The 19,725-nt window shown below is 49.4% G+C and overlaps 1 protein-coding gene across 9 annotated transcripts in view; it reads right to left on the minus strand.

The window, feature by feature from the left end:
* Positions 1-19,725, minus strand: part of TSPOAP1 (TSPO associated protein 1) — a 96,880-nt gene that overhangs the window by 31,744 nt on the left and 45,411 nt on the right. For 8 of the 9 annotated variants that reach the window (XM_064166179.1, XM_064166185.1, XM_064166183.1 and 5 more), the window contains 7 exons: positions 18,294-18,398; positions 17,462-17,512; positions 7,554-7,737; positions 7,034-7,254; positions 5,649-5,758; positions 3,053-3,162; positions 587-1,402 (listed from right to left, as the gene is read on the minus strand). In XM_064166179.1, coding sequence (XP_064022249.1) covers positions 587-1,402; positions 3,053-3,162; positions 5,649-5,758; positions 7,034-7,254; positions 7,554-7,737; positions 17,462-17,512; positions 18,294-18,398 — 1,597 coding nt within the window. The remainder of the gene's footprint in view (positions 1-586; positions 1,403-3,052; positions 3,163-5,648; positions 5,759-7,033; positions 7,255-7,553; positions 7,738-17,461; positions 17,513-18,293; positions 18,399-19,725) is intronic. The other variant, XM_064166184.1, reaches the window with a different exon arrangement.

Below are 19,725 nucleotides of genomic sequence, written 5' to 3' on the forward strand. Positions count from 1 at the left end.
AAAAGAACTTGATAACAGGCAGTGAAATGAAAAACAATTGTGTCTCCTTCTCTCACAGTCATGCTGAGACCTCTGGGAAGAAGAAGTAAAACATTCTCCATTTTGTCTTTCATTCTGCCTTTGCCTTCAGACCTGGTCACATCTCATTAACCCTGCTCCCACTAACCTTGCTCCCTAACCTCTTGGCTGCACCTCTCTTCTTCCTGAGAACTGGGGTAAGGTTGAGAGGGGCTGGGGGAGGTGTTGGGGTGGTTTGAGAGCCCCTCCTGAGGACTCAGGTTTCTGGGAGGGGAGTTGTGCTTCTGTATTGTTTATCCTTTGTATATTTCTGTATAGAACTGTATATACTGTAAATAGCTGCTTGTATATTTGCTGCTGTACAACGAGGCACTTAGTGCCATGGTCTAATTGATTGGTTAGGGCTGGGGGATAGGTTGGACTGGATGATCTTGGAGGTCTCTTCCAACCTGGTTGATTCTATGATTCTATGATTCTATGATTTATATTCCCAGAGGCTGTCTGAGTTAGCTGGGGCAATTCCAAAAGCGTGGGGTGGGGGCAGGTTAAGAGCCCAAACCATCACAACCTGCTTGTGGGGTAGTGAAGTGTATCACAGCCGAGTTCTGCTCCTGCCCCTCTGGCACCTCCTCCCAAGGTGTCTGCGAGGGTCGTGCCTCCAGCTTGGCAACGTAGTGCGTGCTGGGCTGGAGGTTGCGGAAGCTGTACCAGTAGACCCCAGGTTTGGTCAGGTCCCACTCCTCCCCGTTGAGGAAGACGGCGTGGCTGTAGTTGCTGCTGCAGGGAAGCCAAGTGACTTCTGCCGAAGTGGCCGTGACACTCCTGACCTTCAGCATGGTGGGCGCCAAGCTGAGGTCCTGCCCCACAAAGCAAGTGCACCGCAGCCTGTCGGAGCCGCCTCGCTCCGTCACCGCCTGCACCGACACGCGGTAGGACCTGCCCTTCAGATCCAGCTTCTCGATCACCGCCTTGGGCTGGAGGCCACTCTTGACGTTCAGACGCAGCTCCTGGTCCACGTAGATGTTATAGCTCTGCACCTCCGGGCAGCCAGCTGGCAAAAGGGGTGGTTCCCAGCCTACAACTATGCTTCTGGCAAGCTGCTTGATCAAAGTCAGTTTTCGTGGGTAAGGCACTGCTGTGTGACTAACAGGTTCCTCCTGGTCTCCTTCTGCTCTACTGGCCAACGGGCTGATGCTACTCTCTTCAATGGAGAAATCACTCTTATCTCCACTGCTGGGGCTTGCACTGACAACACTTTTCTCCTGGTAGGAGCTGTGAGTGAGCTCATTCAGCTCCGAAGGTGGAAACGTCATGAGGTCATCATCTGAAACTCTCTCAACAAAATTGGAGGGGACCAGCCCTCGGCGGCCATCCATCAGCTCCCCTAAAGGAGAAACAGGACACCTGTTACCACTGCCCCTGCCATGCAGCCTTCCAACCCTGCCAACCTCTGCACTGCCCTCAGCGACCAAAGGAACCTCTGGGAAGGTTACTCCTGGCAAAGTCTCCTGCGCTTCCTAGGGCTGCCCTGCTCAGAGCCTAACGGCCCCAGCAAGCCAACTCACTGCTCCATACATTCCAGAGCCAACTAACTAGAAAGCTGGTTTATGTAATTAGCTTAAGGGGGTTTGCTTCTTCATTATCCTACTGTTCCTCACCACTGCCTCGTGTCTTTCTCTAGCCTTCTCCCAGGTGTGAGGTCTTCTCCCAGCCACATAGATTTGGGGGTTGTAGAACTTCCTCACAAAGTTCATCTCTCCAGCTCTGTATTCAGCTCTGGCCTTCTTTTTTTCGTTCTCTCCTTTGTGTTAGGTTTGCTTTTGTGATAAAGATGTCCCAAAGGGACCCACGGGGACAACTAACACCACAACACTTGGTACGTGCATGAACCATCAACTCACAGTCACAGCAGTGCAAAGGGACTGCACTTCACTTTCCCCTTTCAAACTCTACCTCCAGCAAATCAATCGAAGGCAGGGCAAGCAGAAAACATTAGTAAAGAATAACCTTCTTATTCTTTAAACAACAAACAAGCAAACAGCTAAATAAATACAGGAGAAGCTTGGAAATAGAAAGAAAGATAGGAGGAAAGAGCCAGAACAGTCCAGAAGCAAGCAGTGCAATGTGGCATGCATTTGCCTCAGCTCTTGCAAAGCACCTCAATAAAATTAGAAGCCTGTATCCAATTAAGACAACTCCACAAGAAAACTTCATTCTGTTGATTCTTGGTTCCAATTCCTTCTGTCTGATAGTCAAGCAGAAGCATGTTTTTAAAGGTGCCAAAGGAGAAAGACATGGCCTGGCACCAGACAGGGTAACAACTGTACCTGGGACTGCTTATCTTTACATTGAGGGTGCTGGAATACTGCAACAGGTTGCCCAGGGAGGTGGCTGAGGCCTCATCCCTGGAGATATTCAAGGGGAAACTCAACAGGGCTCTGGGCAACCTGATCTACATGAGGATGTCCCTGCTGACTGCAGAGGGGGTTGGATTGGATGACTTTTGGAGCTCTTTTCCTATCCAGACCATTCTGTGTCTCTATACTGATCTTGTAGCCTGCTCTGTTGAAAGAGCAAGAGGTAATCAAGCCCTCCATCCTCTGCAGCTCTGCTCACTGTGCAGTCACTGAAAAGGGGCAAACAGAAAGTGTCCAGGGCTGAATGTGTTCCCCTCCATGCCTAAGGAGGAAGTATATGAGGATGAAACCACCTGGAGCTCTGCTGAAAAGAGGAGTGAAACTCTCACTGAAATCAGCAGCTCAGGATTTCATCTGCAAGCTTCACTGAACTGGTGGTTGGATTCAATGAGCTTGGAGGTCTTTTCCAAGCACAACAATCCTGTGATTCTATAATCCTGACATAAATCTTCCAGTAGAATCTGCCTTCCTTCTAATAAATCTAACTTTGGGCAGAAAACTTTCATCTTGAGGTTTCAAAAATTCACTAAATTCCTTTGACTTTGGGTTTGGGGTTTTTTTTTATGAGATCAACTCTCCACAGCATTTCAGTCACAGTTTCTCCTACTAAAACACACCTTCAAAGAAGCCATCTTCATCCATGTCTCCATAGATATAAATATACTCTCCAGCAGTCAGTGGAAGCTCTGCCTCTGGATTTTCATTAGGTCCATCAAAAGGATTGTAGCTGAAAGAGTCACAAAAGGAAGACTGACTTTGTATGGGAGCTTTCAGCATGACTCATTCAAGCTGTGATGGTTGTTTAGCTTACAGCTCACTGCCACCACTTATTGCAGGCAGCACATTCCACAAAGAGGAAGTTTTTCCATCTCAGGATCTGTTGCTCCACCTGCCAAGTAGCAGCTAGGAAGGAATTTAGGAGTCACAGAAGGGAAAATGTGAAATTTGAAGGAGCAGATCACAGTGACTCAAGGAAATGGTTAAGAAGAGTTTGGAATTACTCTGGGTGCCTGCTGTGTTGTAGGATTCTGCACTTCTAAACCAGATATACTTAAAGTCACCTGCACCCTTCAGTTTTTCATGTAGGAAGCTCTCTCCATTTCATCTATTTAACATTTCTGATGAAGAAAAACCCACAAATATCAAGAATTCCCCTGTCCTGCACACTTCACTTGCCACACAACCATCATGGAAAAGCACAGCACAGAATCTCAACATTCCCATGTTTGAAACCCTAAGAATGAGATGAGCTGTGCAAGAAGGTTAAATGAAGGCCAGTGGTATCCTGAGCTGCATGGCCTGCAGATTGAGAGAGGGGATTCTGCCTCCCTGCTCTGGGGAGACCTCACCTACAGTGCTGTGTCCAGCTATGGGACCCCCAACACAGGAAGGACATGGACCAGATGAAGCAGATCCAGAGGAGGCCATGAAAATAATCAGGGGGTTGGAGCACCTCTGCTGTCAGGACAGGCTGAGGGAGCTGGAGGTGTTCAGCCTGCAGAGAAAGCCTTCCAGATCCTGAAGGGAGCTACAAGAAGGCTGCAGAGGGACTGTTTGCAAAGGCCTGGAGTGATAGGAGATGGGAAATGGCTTCAGACTAAGAAAAACAGATTTAGATTGGATGTTAGGAACAAGTTCTTCACCCGAGAGTGCTGGAACACTGCAATGGGTTGCCCAAGGAGGTTGTTGGGGCCCCATCCCTGGAGATATTCAAGGTGAGGCTGAACAAGGATCTGAGCAACCTGATCTAGGTGAGGATGTCCCTGCTGACTGCAGGGAGGTTGGACTGGTTGACTTTTGGAGGTCCCTTCCAACCCAAACCATTCTATGACCCTGTGAGTGAAAACCCAGAAGGTTTCTAGCCTTGTCTTCAGAATTATCCAGCCCTCAGGACCCAAGTTAGAAAACCCAATGCTGTAGCTCCCTACTTTTAAACAGCCTTCCAAAAACTTCACTAGCATGAAAATGATAAATTGATCATTGCCAGGATATGGACACCAGGCAGCTCTAACCTGCCTAGCCAGGGATCCTCCAGCTAATCAGAGGCTATCAGAGGAAAAATGCCTCACAAAAAGCCTTTATCTTTGCAAGCCTCAACTGCCAATTCTTGCTCTTTAGTCTTTAGAAGTAATTTCAGCCTGTCAAAACAATGTCCTCCCCTCCATGAGCTGAGTGACAATGCATGGGCCCAAGAATCTGACATGAAGTCACAGGTAACACCAGCAAGGAATCATGTCAGCTCTCTTCCTTCCTCACAGTGTAAAGCTTAAGGATATAACCCTAACTCTACTCCAGTACCTGAAGGGAGCCTACAAGAAAGCCAGGAAGGGACTTCTGACCAGGTCTTGTAGTGACAGGATGAGGGACAATGGCTTTGAGCTGGAAGAGGGGAGATGAGACTGGAGATTAGGAGGAAATCTTGACAGTGAGGTTGGGGAAACACTGGAACAGGTTGCCCAGGAAGGTTGTGGATACTCCCTGCATGGAGGTGTTCAAGGCCAGGCTGGATGTGGCATTGATCAATGTGGGCTAGTGGAAAGTGCTGTAACTAGAGGGTCTTTAAGGTCCCTCCCAACCCAAAGCATTCTATGACTCTGGGTCAGTGCTCTTTGAATTGGCTTTGACTGTGATGGTTCAGTGAACAGAATCATAGAAAGCAGGTTGGAAGAGAGCTCCAAGCTCAGCCAGTCCAATCTAGCACCCAGCCCAAGCCAATCAACCAGACCATGGCACTAAGTGCTTTTCTTGAACACCTCCAGGGATGGCAACAATTCTGAGAAAAACCTGGGTTTATTCTGTGCAGTTTCCCCCCCAGCTTTTAAATATACATCCAGAAAGATTTTGCCCAAAAGCTTCAGGCATTCTGAGCTGAAATCTTCTGAGTTGTTGGAATAACACCCCTTGGGGGAAAAAAATTAAGCTGTTCTAGAGTATTTCAAGCAATGTGACAACTCCAACTCTATTTTTCACTCCACACCATATTCAAATCAAAGTTTCATGCAGTGCTGTTCACTCAACAACTAATGAGCTCGCTCTGATTTTCCTAAGCCAAGCACCTTGGATTTGTTTGTGCAGGAAATATAACATCTCAAAAAGTCTCTTGGAGGAATAAGATACAACCTAATATCCACCTCCAACTGTGGGGAATCCCAGAGAAGTGTGAAGCAGACAACCATGAGATAAGCTCTCAGGCTGTAAGAAAGGAGCCAGTACCTGTATCGAGCTAAGAACACCTGGAGCTTTGCAGGGCCTTGGCTGCCTGGCTCTGGCATCAGGGAGATGCTGTCAGCATCCAGTTCTTCCATTTCACTTGCAGTGTCCACCTGAAAATGTCAAAGATGAAGGATATGACACTGCCCAAAGCAAAGGAACATTCTCAGGGTTCAAACATCAGTGAACAAGTCCTCTGAGCTCACGTATGACGCCAGTCTGGCCCCTGGCATAAGGGTCTTGTAGAAGAACGACTTCTAAGGTGAAGAAGTAGTAAGAAGAAGCAACAGCTCCAAGCTGCAGCTAATACCAGTCAGGTATTAGGAAAAGCCTCTTGCCCAGGTGGGTGCTGCAGCCTTGGGACAGGTTTCCACTCAGGTGAGAGATCTCCATTCTTGAAGAATTTAGAGCCTCAGCTATGCAAAGCCAGGACAAACAGGCAAAAGTTGCCTCCCATGCCACCACACCCAGCCCCACTCTACCCTAAGCTGTCACATCAAGTGATGCAGTGACAGGACAAGGGGTGACAGCTTCATACTGGAAGAAGCTTGATTTAGATTAGATATTAGGAGAAAATTCTTCCCCATGAGGGTGGTGAGGCACTGGAACAGGTTGCCCAGAGAAGCTGTGAAGACTCCACATGTCCAAAGCCAGGTTGGATAGGGCCTTAAGCAACCTGGTCTAGTAGGAGGTTGGTGAGGGGAGTTGGAATTAAATGATCTTTAAGGTCCCTTCCAATCCAAAGCTTTCTATGAGTATGTACAGCAGAGAATATTAAAGGTTACTTAAATGTAGCCTGCAACACTACCTAAGAGCTCCTGGGGAGAAGAAGCAACAATGATCTCGGCCATCTCACTGGCACCAACAAGCAAAGCCTCTTAATTTCATCCCTCTGCTAGCACAAACTCAGCAGCTTTTCTTCCACCAAGTAAACTTTTAATGCCTAAAAGTCAGCAGCAAAGAGATTTGAGCCCTTCATCCACAGCTCAAGACCAAAATTAGTCTGGACACAGCTTCTCAGCCTGCTAAAAATAAGTCTGTAGCTTTTGTGTGTTTGAATGGTAGCTGAGATGCCACAAGGAAGCTTAGCAAGAGCTTTCTCACACTTCCCACTGACTGACATTCCCAACTCCACTGCTCTTCCAGGCTCCCAGCACTCTGTTTACCCAGCTGTTTCCTTCCTGCAGCACAGCAATATGTTCAAATGAGCATTTCAGACACAGACATGAGCATCTGAGGCCTTTTCAATGTATTCCTGCAGCTTTTCTCTAGGTTTTGTCCCTATTTTCTTCAGGCAGCCAGGAGGTGCTCTCAGCATTACTGTCAGCAAGGCATTAACTCCCTTGTGTCTAGAAAGCAGAGGCTGCAGAGGGTACTCCTATACTGACCTCTGGGGTTGGGCAGGATTTTGGACTGTTCTGCATGGATTCTGACTTCGAGGAGTTTGACTGAGATTCCATTTTCTTGGCTTGTTTCTGACAGCTGGGAGCAGCAACTGGGGAGCCAACAGCAGCATCAGGCACCAGCTGCAACGACTCCAACTCATCCACCTCTTCATTGTGACCCTTCTTTGTGCTCTGGTGAGCAAGAAATCCAGGAGCAGTCGATTCTGCAACACAAGAAGCTGTTCATTACTTTTAGCCAGAGGCAGAATACAACATCAGCAGCGAGCAGCACAGTGAGCAAACACCTTTTAGAGCAGCTAAAACGTGACACATTTAACACTGCAACAAACTGAACACTCTGGACTCCCTTTGGGCAGAGAAATGTCCAGTGGACACAAACCAAAGACATTTACAGGAGAGGGGATCTAAAATCTCACTGAACATTTGTGTTATTTGCCTTCTTCCTTTCCACTGATGTGAATTTGTCACACCCCCACACACACCAGATATCTCCAGCAATTACCCTTTTCCCAGTGGGGCTGTGGGGAGGAGCTGCACAGAGCATGAGGAAGCTCAGAAGTCACCAAAGTAGAGGTGAGGAGGTCGATTTTTCCTGTCTGAAGGCGGAATTGTTTGAGTTCCTGGGACAGGAGGCTGAACTGCTCTGTCTGACTGCGGCACTGATCTTCTAGATCCTTCACCCGAGCCTGGCAGGAGAGACACAAGATGAGACACAAACCTGCACCAAAACCAAGTGAGGCTTCAAACAGTTTTTGCCTTTGCTGCATCTGTTCAGTGGGCTCAGGCTCTGAAAACCTAAAGGTAGCTCCACAGCTGTAGCTCTTGTGAAAACCTGAGACTCATCGAATCAACCAGGTTGGAAGAGACCTCCAAGATGATCCAGTCCAACCTAGCATCAATCATGAGGTTGACTCTCACCTCAGTTAGGAACTATCCCTGAAATCAAAGAGTGGTTTAGGTTGGAAGGGACCTCAGAGAGCATCTAGTTCCAAACCCCCTGCCATAGGCAGGGACACCTCCCACTAGAACAGGTCGCTCAAGGCCTCATCCAACCGAGCCTTGCACACCTCAAATGCTGAGTTTAAGCTTCTGTATCTTATCCAAGCCCTGCAGAAGACCAGAGGAAATAAGTTAAAGATAAATAAGCCTTGGAAATAAAAGGATTAAAAAGCTTTTGCAGCAAAATCACACCTCCAGCAGGAATTGCTCTCCCAATGCTCACTCCAGAAGCTCCAGCAAGGTACCAAAACCTTAACCTGGCTTCCCTGCCATTCTGGGCAGAACTTCCAATTGCCCCTCCAGATCTCTGCTCCTCTAGGCACTAGAATGCAGATAGAGCATCAGCACCCTGGCCCATGCCCCAGAACATTTCTTTGATACATGCAGCTCACACATTTTGCCACTAGGTCCTGCAGGGATGACTTGCTGCAGGAAAATGCACACTGAGCAGAAGAAAACCACATCTCAGCAAGAGGAGATGCAGTGGAGACTTGGGGAAATGCTGTGGAGGGGGAAGGACACAGTCCTGCTAGAAACCTGTTTGTATTTTCCAGCACTCTCTTTCTAGCTTCCTTGGATCTTCCCCCTCCAAACTACTGCTGAGTGCTGGCTGTCCTTACACATCGCCATACGCTCCCTAATTGTGGGCACATCAATTCCCAGCAGAGTTCCTCTCTCTCTTCTCACTTTTCCCCCATGCAACAGCTGACTCTGGCCTCCAAAGGAGACATCCTGCATAGCTCCTGCTCAGGCACTGCAAGTAACAAGTAGAATCATAGAATAGAATCATAAAAACAGTCAGGGTTAGAAAGGACAAGGAGCAGCCAGTTCCAACCCCCCTGCCATGGGGAGGGACACCCTACCCTAGAGCAGGCTGGCCAGAGCCTCATCCAGCCTGGTCTTAAACACCAAAAGCATTAGTGCTGCATGGCAATAAATTAGCTAATTAGCAGCTCTTCAACCCTGTTAGTGCAGCCAAGACTTAATTTGGCATTAGGGCATCTCCCTGAGGTGCAGACAGTGTCCTGCAGAGATGCCAGTTGTTCCAGCAGGTAGCCCAGGGAAGTTGTGGATGTCCCATCCCTGGAGATGTTCAAATCCAGGTTGGATTGGGCCCCAGCCACCTCCCTGGGCAACCTGTTGGAGTGTTCCACCAACCTCATGGTGCAGAATTTGTTCCTAACATCCAATCTCAATCTGCTCTGCTCTAGTTTGAAGCCATTGTCCTTTGTCCTGTCACTGCAGTCTCTCTCCATCCTTCATGTAGCCCCTTCAGGCACTGGCAGACTGCTGTTAAGTCACCCTGGAGCCTCTTCTTCTCTGGGCTGAATATTTCCAGCCCACTCAGCCTGTGCCCATAGCAGAGGTGCTCCAATCCCCTGATCATTTTCATGGCCTCCCCTGGGCCTGCTCCATCAGGGCCATGTCCTTCCTCTATCACTTCTTCTCACAAGTAGTTAGGTGCACTCAGCCTTCAAGGGGCAGCTGGGGGAAGTCTCTGAAGCCCAGCAAGAAGCAACTATCTGTAGCTCTACTTGCTGAGAGCCAACTCCTTGTTCCCCAAGCCATGGCATAGAGGATTCCTCTTCAATTTGAGGGTTTGAATCTACTTACAGTTAAGATTTTTCTTGCAAATGCCTCTCCCCTACACATCTTTAGAGAGAAAAGAAGCCATGAATAGGAAGAGCAGTTGCACTGGATCAAAGTAGGGCTTCCTTTAGACCAAAATCTGTCCCAAATCCCACCATGGGGCAAAGCCTACAACAAAAGCCAGGTACAGAATCACTGCAGGACCAGGGAAGGTCTTCTCATCTTCTCTGGAGACCTGAGCCAGCAGATGCACCTGGATATTGTGTTTAACAGCATCACAACAGTAGCTTGGGGCTGTAAATTCATTAATCACAGCCTAAATCCATTGACACTGGTGGCCAAGCCAACAGCCTGCATAAGCCACAGTGGAATTCTCAGCTAGCTAATTAGCAGGGATCTTCTCTGCCCTGTGTTACTCAAAATGACACACAAACATCCCAAGGTTGTTGCCACCACATCATATACAATGCTTGCTTCTGGAAGGCTACTTGCAGAGGTACACACACACAGAGCTGGGCAAGCAGCATGGTTCAAGGCAGTGCTGGGAGGCAGAGGGACAAGGAAAAGGAGGCTAAAGACATGGGCAGGAGCTTCAGTGAAGCAGCAGGAAACAAGCCTGAGGCACAGCAGAAGGAGGTGACTTTGGTGTCTATGCTCAGCCCAAAGAGGGGGAGAAAGAGGAGGCTCACACCAGCTGAGGATGAGTAGCACAAGTACCAGAAGAAGCTGCAAGAGCAGGGAGCAGAGCTTGCTGGGGGCAGTTTAACCACCAGTTCAGCAACCCACTCTGATTCTCCACTCCAAGCTAAACTCAGCCACCACCAGCTCAGCCCTGTCCTCTTAGACACTCTCCTTGGATGCTCTATCACAGTTCTCCAGAGATGACATTCCCCACCCAGATGTCTCTTGTTACCTTTCTCCTTTCTCTAAGTTTTTGAGCTCAGGGAATCCTGATTTTGCTAGAAGGGAACTCTGCAGGTCTGCAGTCCAAAGTCCTGCTCAAAGCTGGGCCAAAGAGATTAAAGGAACTTTCATAACCTCACATAGTTGGGAGTGCTGCTCTGGCAGGATGTGGGCACACCTTAACACCTTGGGCTGCTCCCAATTGCTTTCCTGCAAGTTTCCAGTGCTGCACTTCCCTCTGGACCTGACTGACACTGTGAGAACACCATCCTATGGCATGTCCTGCCACAATGGGCACTTCAGAGCCCACCACTGTGCACTTGTGGTCCTGGCTGCTTCTCCACTGGCATGTGTCACTGTTACCTTTCATTTCACCTCTCTGTTACCCAGGAGATCTCTCAGACTTCTGCAGGCAGATCTGGAGGTGACTCCTGAAAGCAGTTTTCTGCCAGCTACAGAACCCACTGCTCCCATAAGAACAAGAGAATGGTAGGGGTTGGAGAGGACCTATAGAGATCAACAAGTCCAAACCTCCTGTCAAAGGAGGATCACCTAGGGCAGGCCACACGAGGATGTGCCCAAGTGGGTTTGGATTCTCTGCAGAGAAGGAGACTCCACAACCTCTCTGAAAAGCCTGCTCCAGCATCCAGATAGCAAAGAAGTTTCTCATGTTGAGGTGGAACTTCCTGGGTTTTAGTTTGTGTCCTGTCACTAGGCACCAGAGAAGAGAATCATAGAATCACAATATCAACCAGGTTGGAAGAGACCTCCAACCTAGCACCCAGCCCCAACCAATCAACCAGACCATGGCACTAAGTGCCCCAGCCAGGCTTGGCTTCAACACCTCCAGGGATGGCAACTCCACCACCTCCCTGGGCAGCCCATTCCAATGCCAATCACTCTCTCTGACAGGAACTTCCTAACAACATCCAGACTAGATGTCCCCTGGCACAGCTTCAGGCTGTGTCCCCTTCTTCTGTTGGTGGGTGCCTGGCAGCAGAGCCCAACCCCACCTGGCTACAGCCTCCCTGCAGGCAGCTGCAGGCAGCAATCAGCTCTGCCCTGAGCCTCCTCTGCTGCAGACTGCGCACCCCCAGCTCCCTCAGCCTCTCCTCACAGGGCTGTGCTCCAGGCCCCTCCTCAGCCTTGCTGACCTGCTCTGGGCACCTTCCAGCACCTCAACATCTCTCTTGAATTGAGGAGCCCAGAACTGGACACAGCACTCAAGGTGTGGCAAGAGAGACTGGCCCCATCTTCTTGACACCCACCCTAAAGGTATCTGAACACACTGATCAGATCTCCAGGCTCAATGGCTCCATGTCTCTCATCCTTTCCTCATAAAAGAGATGTTCTGTTCCCATAATCATTTTTGTAGCCTTCACTGGACTCTCTCCAGTAGTGCACTGTCTCTCTTGGACAGGGGAGCCCAGAACTGGACACAGTATCCCTCTTTCCAAGCCATTTGTGAGCAGCCTGGCTAGCACAGCTCCCACACTGTACCTTCAACAGTCACTGCCTCTTTGGTGACAACTACAAGCTACAATCCCTACTTCCCATTTCCCAGTGGATTACAAAGCCAGCAGAAGCTGTTTTCTTCTCCCCACCACATCCACTTGCAATGGTATCACCACTGCTTTTGGGGTTTGAAGGAAACACTTCAGCCTTGAACTGCAAGGATGAGGAGTACCCTATAGGGAGAGGGTGAGGGACCTGAGGGGCTTTTTGATCTGGTGAAGAGGAGATATGAATATAATAAGAGAAGATATGGATATAGTAAGAGAAGATATGGATATAATAAGAGAAGATATGGATATAGAAAGAGAAGATATGGATATAGTAAGAGAAGATATGGATATAGTAAGAGAAGATATGGATATAGAAAGAGAAGATATGGATATAGAAAGAGAAGATATGGATATAGTAAGAGAAGATATGGATACCTTAAGAGAAGATATGGATACATTAAGAGAAGATATGGATATAGAAAGAGAAGATATGCATACATTAAGAGAAGATATGGATATAGAAAGAATAGATCTAATCATTGTTTATAAATATCTGAGGGCTGGGGGTCAAGAGGGAGGGGACAAACTCTTCTCAGTTGTGCCCTGGGATAGGACAAGGAGCAATGGATGTTAATGACAGCACAGGAGGTTCCACCTCAGCACGAAGAACTTCTTCACTGTAAGGGTCCCAGAGCACTGGCACAGGCTGCCCAGAGAGGTTGTGGAGTCTCCTTCTCTGGAGCCTTTCCAGCCCTGTCTGGATGTGTTCCTGTGTGACCTGTGCTACATTGTATGATCCTGCTCTGGCAGGAAGGTTGGACTTGAAGATCTCCAGAGATCCCTTCCAACCCCTAACATCCTGTGAGCCTGTGAAGTAGTTCACTTTAGCCCCTTAAAGGTAGATGAGACATGGAGAAGGAGCACAGTTGGGCAATTCTAAATACCTGGAGATGCCAAAATAACAAAAGCTCCTACATCTAATTAGTAGAGAAAGCAAAAGCATTTAAAGAGGAAAGCAGCTGCTCCATCAAACTCATAGCAGTAGCTCCTTGAGTGATGTTTATCTCCTGCAGGTGACACTCTTGCAATCTTTTCCAGAGTACAGTTGAAACAAGGATGTCAAGCACCTGTCAAAGGCAGGACAGAAGGAGAGAAGTGTCCTGTTTGACAGGATGATAGCAGTACCTGCATGCAATCCAAGGTACTCTGGTAGCAAGAAGAAAAGCAAAGAGAGATATAAAACCATATCAGCAAGTTGCACGACCCAAAAAATCAACAGTCCACCAAATACAACCCAACCCTGAGGGAATGAGATTGTCTTCTCACCAACCTCCAGAGTCTTCCTCGGGCCACACTGAGATTCCCACCTCATTCTCAGAAGCATCTCCTTGCTAAGAACAGCTAAATCCCACATCCCAAATGCAGGAAGGAGATAAGCATGCATTTTGTGAGGGGCTCCAAGTCACTGCATGCTTTGAATCACATAGAATCAACCAAGTTGGAGCTCCAAGCTCAGCCAGCCCAACCTAGCACCCAGCCCCTACCAATCAACCAGACCATGGCACTTAGTGGCCCAGCCAGGCTTGGCTTCAACACCTCAGCCACACCCCACCACCTCCCTGGGCAGCCCATTCCAATTCCAATCACTCTCTCTGATATAACAATTTCCTCCTAACATCCAGCCTAGACCTGCCCTGACACAGCTTCAGGCTGTGTCCCCTTCTTCTGTTGCTGGGTGTCTGGCAGCAGAGCCCAACCCCACCTGGCTACAGCCTCCCTGCAGGCAGCTGCAGACAGCAATGAGCTCTGCCCTGAGCCTCCTCTTCTGCAGGCTGCACCCCCCCAGCTCCCTCAGCCTCTCCTCACAGGGCTGTGCTCCAGGTTTCTCCCCAGCTTCATCACCCTTCTGTGGACATGGCATCCTCTGAGCATCACTGCTAAATTTCAAGTCCTCTATTCCCAGCACACTGCCAGCACTCATAAAATCCATGCAATGGACACTCTGTGGCCAGACCTTTCCCGAGATCTGAGGTCAAAGAGCAGTGGGAATCAAGGTCCAGCTCAGCACCTGGCTCTGACATGATTTCAAGGAGCTATCAGCCTGCTCAGATATGCTGCCTGAAAAAGGTCTGGCAAAAGGAGCTGAGCTCTGCTCACCAATACATTTCCCAATGGAATTCCCCTGGAATCAGGCTGTCACCTTTGGAATCCATGCAGTGCAAAAGGCAGTTGAGAATGCACTTTGGAACCACTGCTGAACTCCTTCAGTCCCTCAGCCACAGGCCTCAAGGTTTCCTTTGCTTGCTGAGACAGACTTTATCCATGAAACTTCTGCTCACAAACCACCCCAGACCTCTACTCACCTCCATCACTGCCTCACCCCAGAACCAGAGCACAGCTGAGGTGGAGGTCACCTACTCCAGCTCCTGCAACTCAAAGCAGTGTCAACTAGACTAGGTTGTCAAGAGCTTTGTCTAGCTGACTTCTAAACATCTCCAAGAGACTCCACTGAAAAGAACCAGAATCATCAACTCTTTTCAGTCAGATAAAGCTCATCCAGCCCAATTCCATACCATGGCTGGTGCTAAACTGTGGCCCTCAGCACCACACCTCTGCCTCTTTGAAACACCTCCAGGGACAGAGATTCAACCACCTCCCTGGGCAGCCTGTGCCAGCCTTTGAGAACCCTTCCAGTGAAGAAGTTTCTTCTGATGTCCAACCTAACCCTCCCCTGATGCAACTTGATGCAATTTGTTCCTTGAGAGAAGAGCCCAACCCCCACCTGGTTCCAACCTCCTTTCAGGGAGCTGTAGAGAGCAAGGAGGTCTTCCCTCAGCCTCCTTTTGTCCAGGCTGAACAACCTCACTTCCCTCAGCCAGGAATGGAACAGACCACATTCACACCTCATTAATATCACATCAAACAACAACCCAAAGCCAAGCCAAACTTACAACATGCAGTGTGGGCACCCCAAAGCCTCGAATTCTGCCCTGCACTGATGTTATTCAATGATGTTTGTTACAGTTAAGTTGTTCAAACAACTGCTGCTCCACATTAATCTACCTCTATTTCTCTTCCTTTGGTCCACCTGGTGCAGCTTGACTTATATAGCATCTGTGTGCAAGTAACATGAAAGCAAGACTGTGATGAGGCCCTTGCAGGTGAAGATGACACAGAACAAAGTTACTGTCCCTTGCCTCCTTTTACACAGGTAGATCTCTAGTTGAAACCTAAGTAGCTGCCCTAAACCTTCCATGAATTAATTCAAGAAACATCTGGCAAGCATCCCAACCTTTCTTTCCTCAAAGGCTTCTAAGAAGCCAGTTAAATCCAGCTGACGAAAGAACAGCAGTCACAGCAGCTCTGATCCTGCCTCTGCAGCTGAAAGATGATCCAGAAGTGACAGAAATGGGGCAAGAGATAATGTCACTTCCCCATAATATTCACCCAGCCTGCAGCAGTTTCAATCTCAACCAGAATGAGCCCAGCACTCCTGGGCTCTCCAGTTTGGATAGAGGTTAGGCCTCCTTCAATGGAGATACTAATTGTAGCCATGGTCTCAGGACTGAGAAAGCAGAGGCTGCTTCATACACCATCACACCTAACCCAGCTCTGTGATGGGATGATTTAGTGGCTGTCATATTCCAGGCTTTGGTGTTTTGCCTTTGCAGCTCTCTCTCTGAATTCACAGTCAAGGTTTTCTCCACAGTCATCCTGATCAACACTGAGCCTGTGCAAATCAGCCCCCAAACAGTGCTTCACCTTGGGGATCTCCAGAACCACAGAGAATCATAGAATCAAGCAGGTTGGACAAGACCTCCAAGCTCAGCCAGCCCCACCTAGCACCCAGCCCTGTCCAGTCAACCAAACCATGGCACTAAGTGCCCCAGCCAGTCACCTCCAGCCACACAGACTCCACCACCTCCCTGGGCAGCCCATTCCAATGCCAATCACTCTCTCTGACAGGAACTTCCTAACAACATCCAGCCTAGGCCTGTCCTGGCACAGCTCCAGGCTGTGTCCCCTTCTTCTGCCCCTGGCTGCCTGGCAGCAGAGCCCAACCCCACCTGGCTACAGCCTCCCTGCAGGCAGCTGCAGCCAGCAATGAGCTCTGCCCTGAGCCTCCTCTGCTGCAGGCTGCACACCCCCAGCTCCCTCAGCCTCTCCTCACAGGGCTGTGCTCCAGGCCCCTCCCCAGCCTTGCTGCCCTTCTCCAAACACCACCCAGCACCTCAACAGCTCTCTTGAACTGAGGAGCCCCAAACTGGACACAGCACTCAAGGTATGGCCTGAGCAGTGCTGAGCACAGGGGCACAAGAACCTCCCTTGTCCTGCTGCCCACACTGCTCCTGAGCCAGCCCAGGATGCCATTGGCTCTGCTGCCCACCTGGGCACTCAAAGGTCATCCAGTCCAACACCCCTGCACTCAGCAGGGACATCCTCCACTAGAGCAGGTTGCCCAGAGCCCTGTCAAGCTTCAATTTGAATATTTCCAGGGATGGGGCCTCAACCACCTCCTTAGGCAATCTGTTCCAACGTTCCACTACCTTCATGATGCAGAACTTCTTCCTAACATCCAATCTAAATCTGTTTTTCTCTATCTTGAAGCCACTGCCTTCATCCTGTCCCTGCAGGCCTTTAGGAACAGTCCCTCTGCAGCCTTCATGCAGCACCTTCAGGTTCTGGCAGGTCACTGTTAGGTCTCCCTGGAGCCTTCTCTCTGAAGACCCTCAGTTCCCTCAGCCTGCTCCCTGAGCAGAGGTGCTCCAGCCCCCTGATTATTTTTGTGGCCTACTCTAGACCTGATCCACCAGGTCCATGGCCTTCCTCTACTGAGGATTCCCTTCAGGCCCTGGAAGGTTGCTATTAGGTCTCTCTGCTCACCATATCTGCCAGGCTGTACCACTCATCTGCCTGCTACCATGCCAAGCATGTTCTGGGTGGCTGGCAGCTAATGAGACAAGAGAGCTGCCTTAAACTTCTTACTCCTCATGCTCAGGTTTCCTTATGCCACATTTCTCCTTTTCTTCCCCTAACAAAAAGCACAAAGCACAGAAACACAAAAGAAATCTCCAGTCACACTGGTGCAAGCATTCTTCCTCCCTCCAGGTGACTCTGCAAAGTGGAGTAAGCAGACCTGAGGTGGTTACTTAGCATATCCCTGAAAAGAGCTGTTGGGCACAACCTGAATGAGGAAACCTGAGGACTGAGCAGGCCAGGATTTAAGCCCTGAAAACTCTGACCCCAGAGAGTATTCCACCAGCACAACCAATACTTGTTCACAGCTCCAACACCCTGCAACTTATCAAGACATTAAAGAACCAACAGAACCCAGGGCATCAAAAAAGCTGACATTAAAAACAGGAGACATCAAATCCACAGCCATTACCCAGCTTGGTTTCTTCTGCCTTACCTCCAGAAGCTGGACTGCTCCTTCATGTTCTCTTTTTGCCTCTGCCTGTGCCTAAGAAGAAATAAATAGTGGGGAAAATAAGAAAGCAGCCTCCCTAAGTTGACTTCTATGCTCATCAGTGCCTTGATTCAAAGCACTGTACTGGACTCGATTTAAACAGCCTCTGGACAAAGAGCAGTGAGATCAGAACTGCCATTCATGAGCCAAGCCCTTCACTTTGCTCAGGTAGCAGAGCTCTCCTAGCTGCAGTCACTCTGCACTGGTGTGCTTTATGCTGTAAACTCACCTATAGAGAATCACAGAAACATCCAGGTTGGCAAACCAAGTCCAACCTAGAACTCTGCTCTGCAAGATTCACCTCAAACCATGTCCCTAAGCACCACATCCAAACCACCCTTAAACACAGCCAGGCTGGGTGACTCCACCACCTCCCTGGGCAGCTCATTCCAGTCCCTGACCACTCTCTCCAGGAAAAGCTTTGTCCTAATGTCAAATCTAAACCTCCCCAGCCTCATCTTGAGGCCATTCCCCCTTGTTCTGTCTCCAATGACCTCTGAGAAGAGCCCAGCAGCAGCCTGTTCACAATGTCCCTTCAGGCAGCTGCAGACAGCAATGAGGTCTGCCCTCAGCCTGTTTCACACTACCCATCCCCACCTCCCTCAGTCACTCCTCATAAGATTTATTCTCCAGGCCCTTCCCCAGCTTCGTTGCCCTGCTCCAGACCCACTCCAGCTCCGCTCCATACCTCCTCCTTACAGCCAAGGAAGCAAAGGAGCAGGAGTCCCACCACTTCCCAAGGACTCAGAGAGGGGACATTTCCACTCTCTCCTACCTGCTGCAAGCGTCTGACTTCCTCCTGCTTCTCCTGCAGGACTAGCAGGGCTTCCTTGTGCTCGATTTCCAGCTGCTGCCGTCGCTCAGCCACATTTCTCATGTGCTGCAGAACAATGCACAGACAGCTGAAAGGTGACCTTACTGAAACACTGACCCCAGTCCTGGCATGCACCACGATGCCAAGACATGGCCTCTGTTTCATGTCATCAGTAAACACAGGAGCAAGGAAGAAACTCTTACCCCAAGCCAGAGCAACACAGCCAAAGAAAACCCTTAAACCAGTGAGGGTCACAGAATTAACCAGGTTGGAAAAGACCTCCAGGATCATCCAGTCCAACCTATCACCTAACACCTTCTAATTAACTAAACCCTGGCACTAAGTGTCTCATCCAGGCTCCTTTTAAACACCTCCAGGGATGGGGACTCCACTACCTCCCTGGGCAGCCCATTCCAATGCCAATCACTCTCTCTGGGAAGAACTTCCTCTTAACATCCAGCCTGAACCTGCCCTGGCACAGCTTGAGTGGTAAAGGGTTGGACTTGATGATCTGTGAGGTCTCTTCCAACCCTGATGATACTGTGATACTGTGATACTGTGTCCTCTTTTTTTGTCACTGGGTGCCTGGGAGAAGAGCCCAACCCCACCTGGCCACAACCTCCTTTCAGGTAGTTGTAGAGAGCAATGAGCTCTGCCCTGAGCCTCCTCTTCTGCAGGCTGAACAAGCCCAGCTCACCTTAATTCCCCTCCCACCCAAAGCTCTGAAGCAGCCTTTCTACTTTAGAAAGGGTGCCCACTTTGGAAGGCCACATTCCAGGATGCAAATGAAGCAAGATACCCACAGAAGAATGGACAAAAAAAGCAAACAGACAACACAAGTCTCATGGAATGGTTTGGGTTAGAAGGAACATCAAAAACCATCCAGTTCCAGCACCCCTGCCATAAACTGGGATACTTTTCCACTGGGTCAGGTTGCTCAAGGCCTCATCCAGCCTCAACACCTCCAGGGAGAGGGCATCCACAAACCCTCTGGGCAACCTGTGCCAGTGTCTCACCACCCTCAGTGTTAAGAATTCTGTCTAATATCCAGCCTAGATCTGTCCTCTTTAAGCTTCAAACCATTGCCCCTTGTCCTATCACTACAAGCCCCTGTCAAAAGTCCCTTCCCAGCTCTCTTGTAGCCCCCTTCAGGTACTAAAAGGCTGCTCTAAGGTCTCTCTGGAGCCTTCTCTTCTCTAGGCTGAACAGCCCCAACTCCCTCAGCCTCTTTCCACAAGGGAGGTCCATTGTCATAGTCTCCTCTGGACCCTCTCCAGCACTTCCACGTCCTTCCCATGCTGAGGGCACCAGAACTAGACACAGCACTGAAGGAGGGGGTCTCACAAATCACCTCCTTCACCACACGGCACCCAGAAGCAGCACTAAGTGTGGC

Source organism: Pogoniulus pusillus, chromosome 27 (assembly GCF_015220805.1).
Source record: "Pogoniulus pusillus isolate bPogPus1 chromosome 27, bPogPus1.pri, whole genome shotgun sequence".
In the NCBI taxonomy this organism is placed as follows: Eukaryota; Metazoa; Chordata; class Aves; order Piciformes; family Lybiidae; genus Pogoniulus; species Pogoniulus pusillus.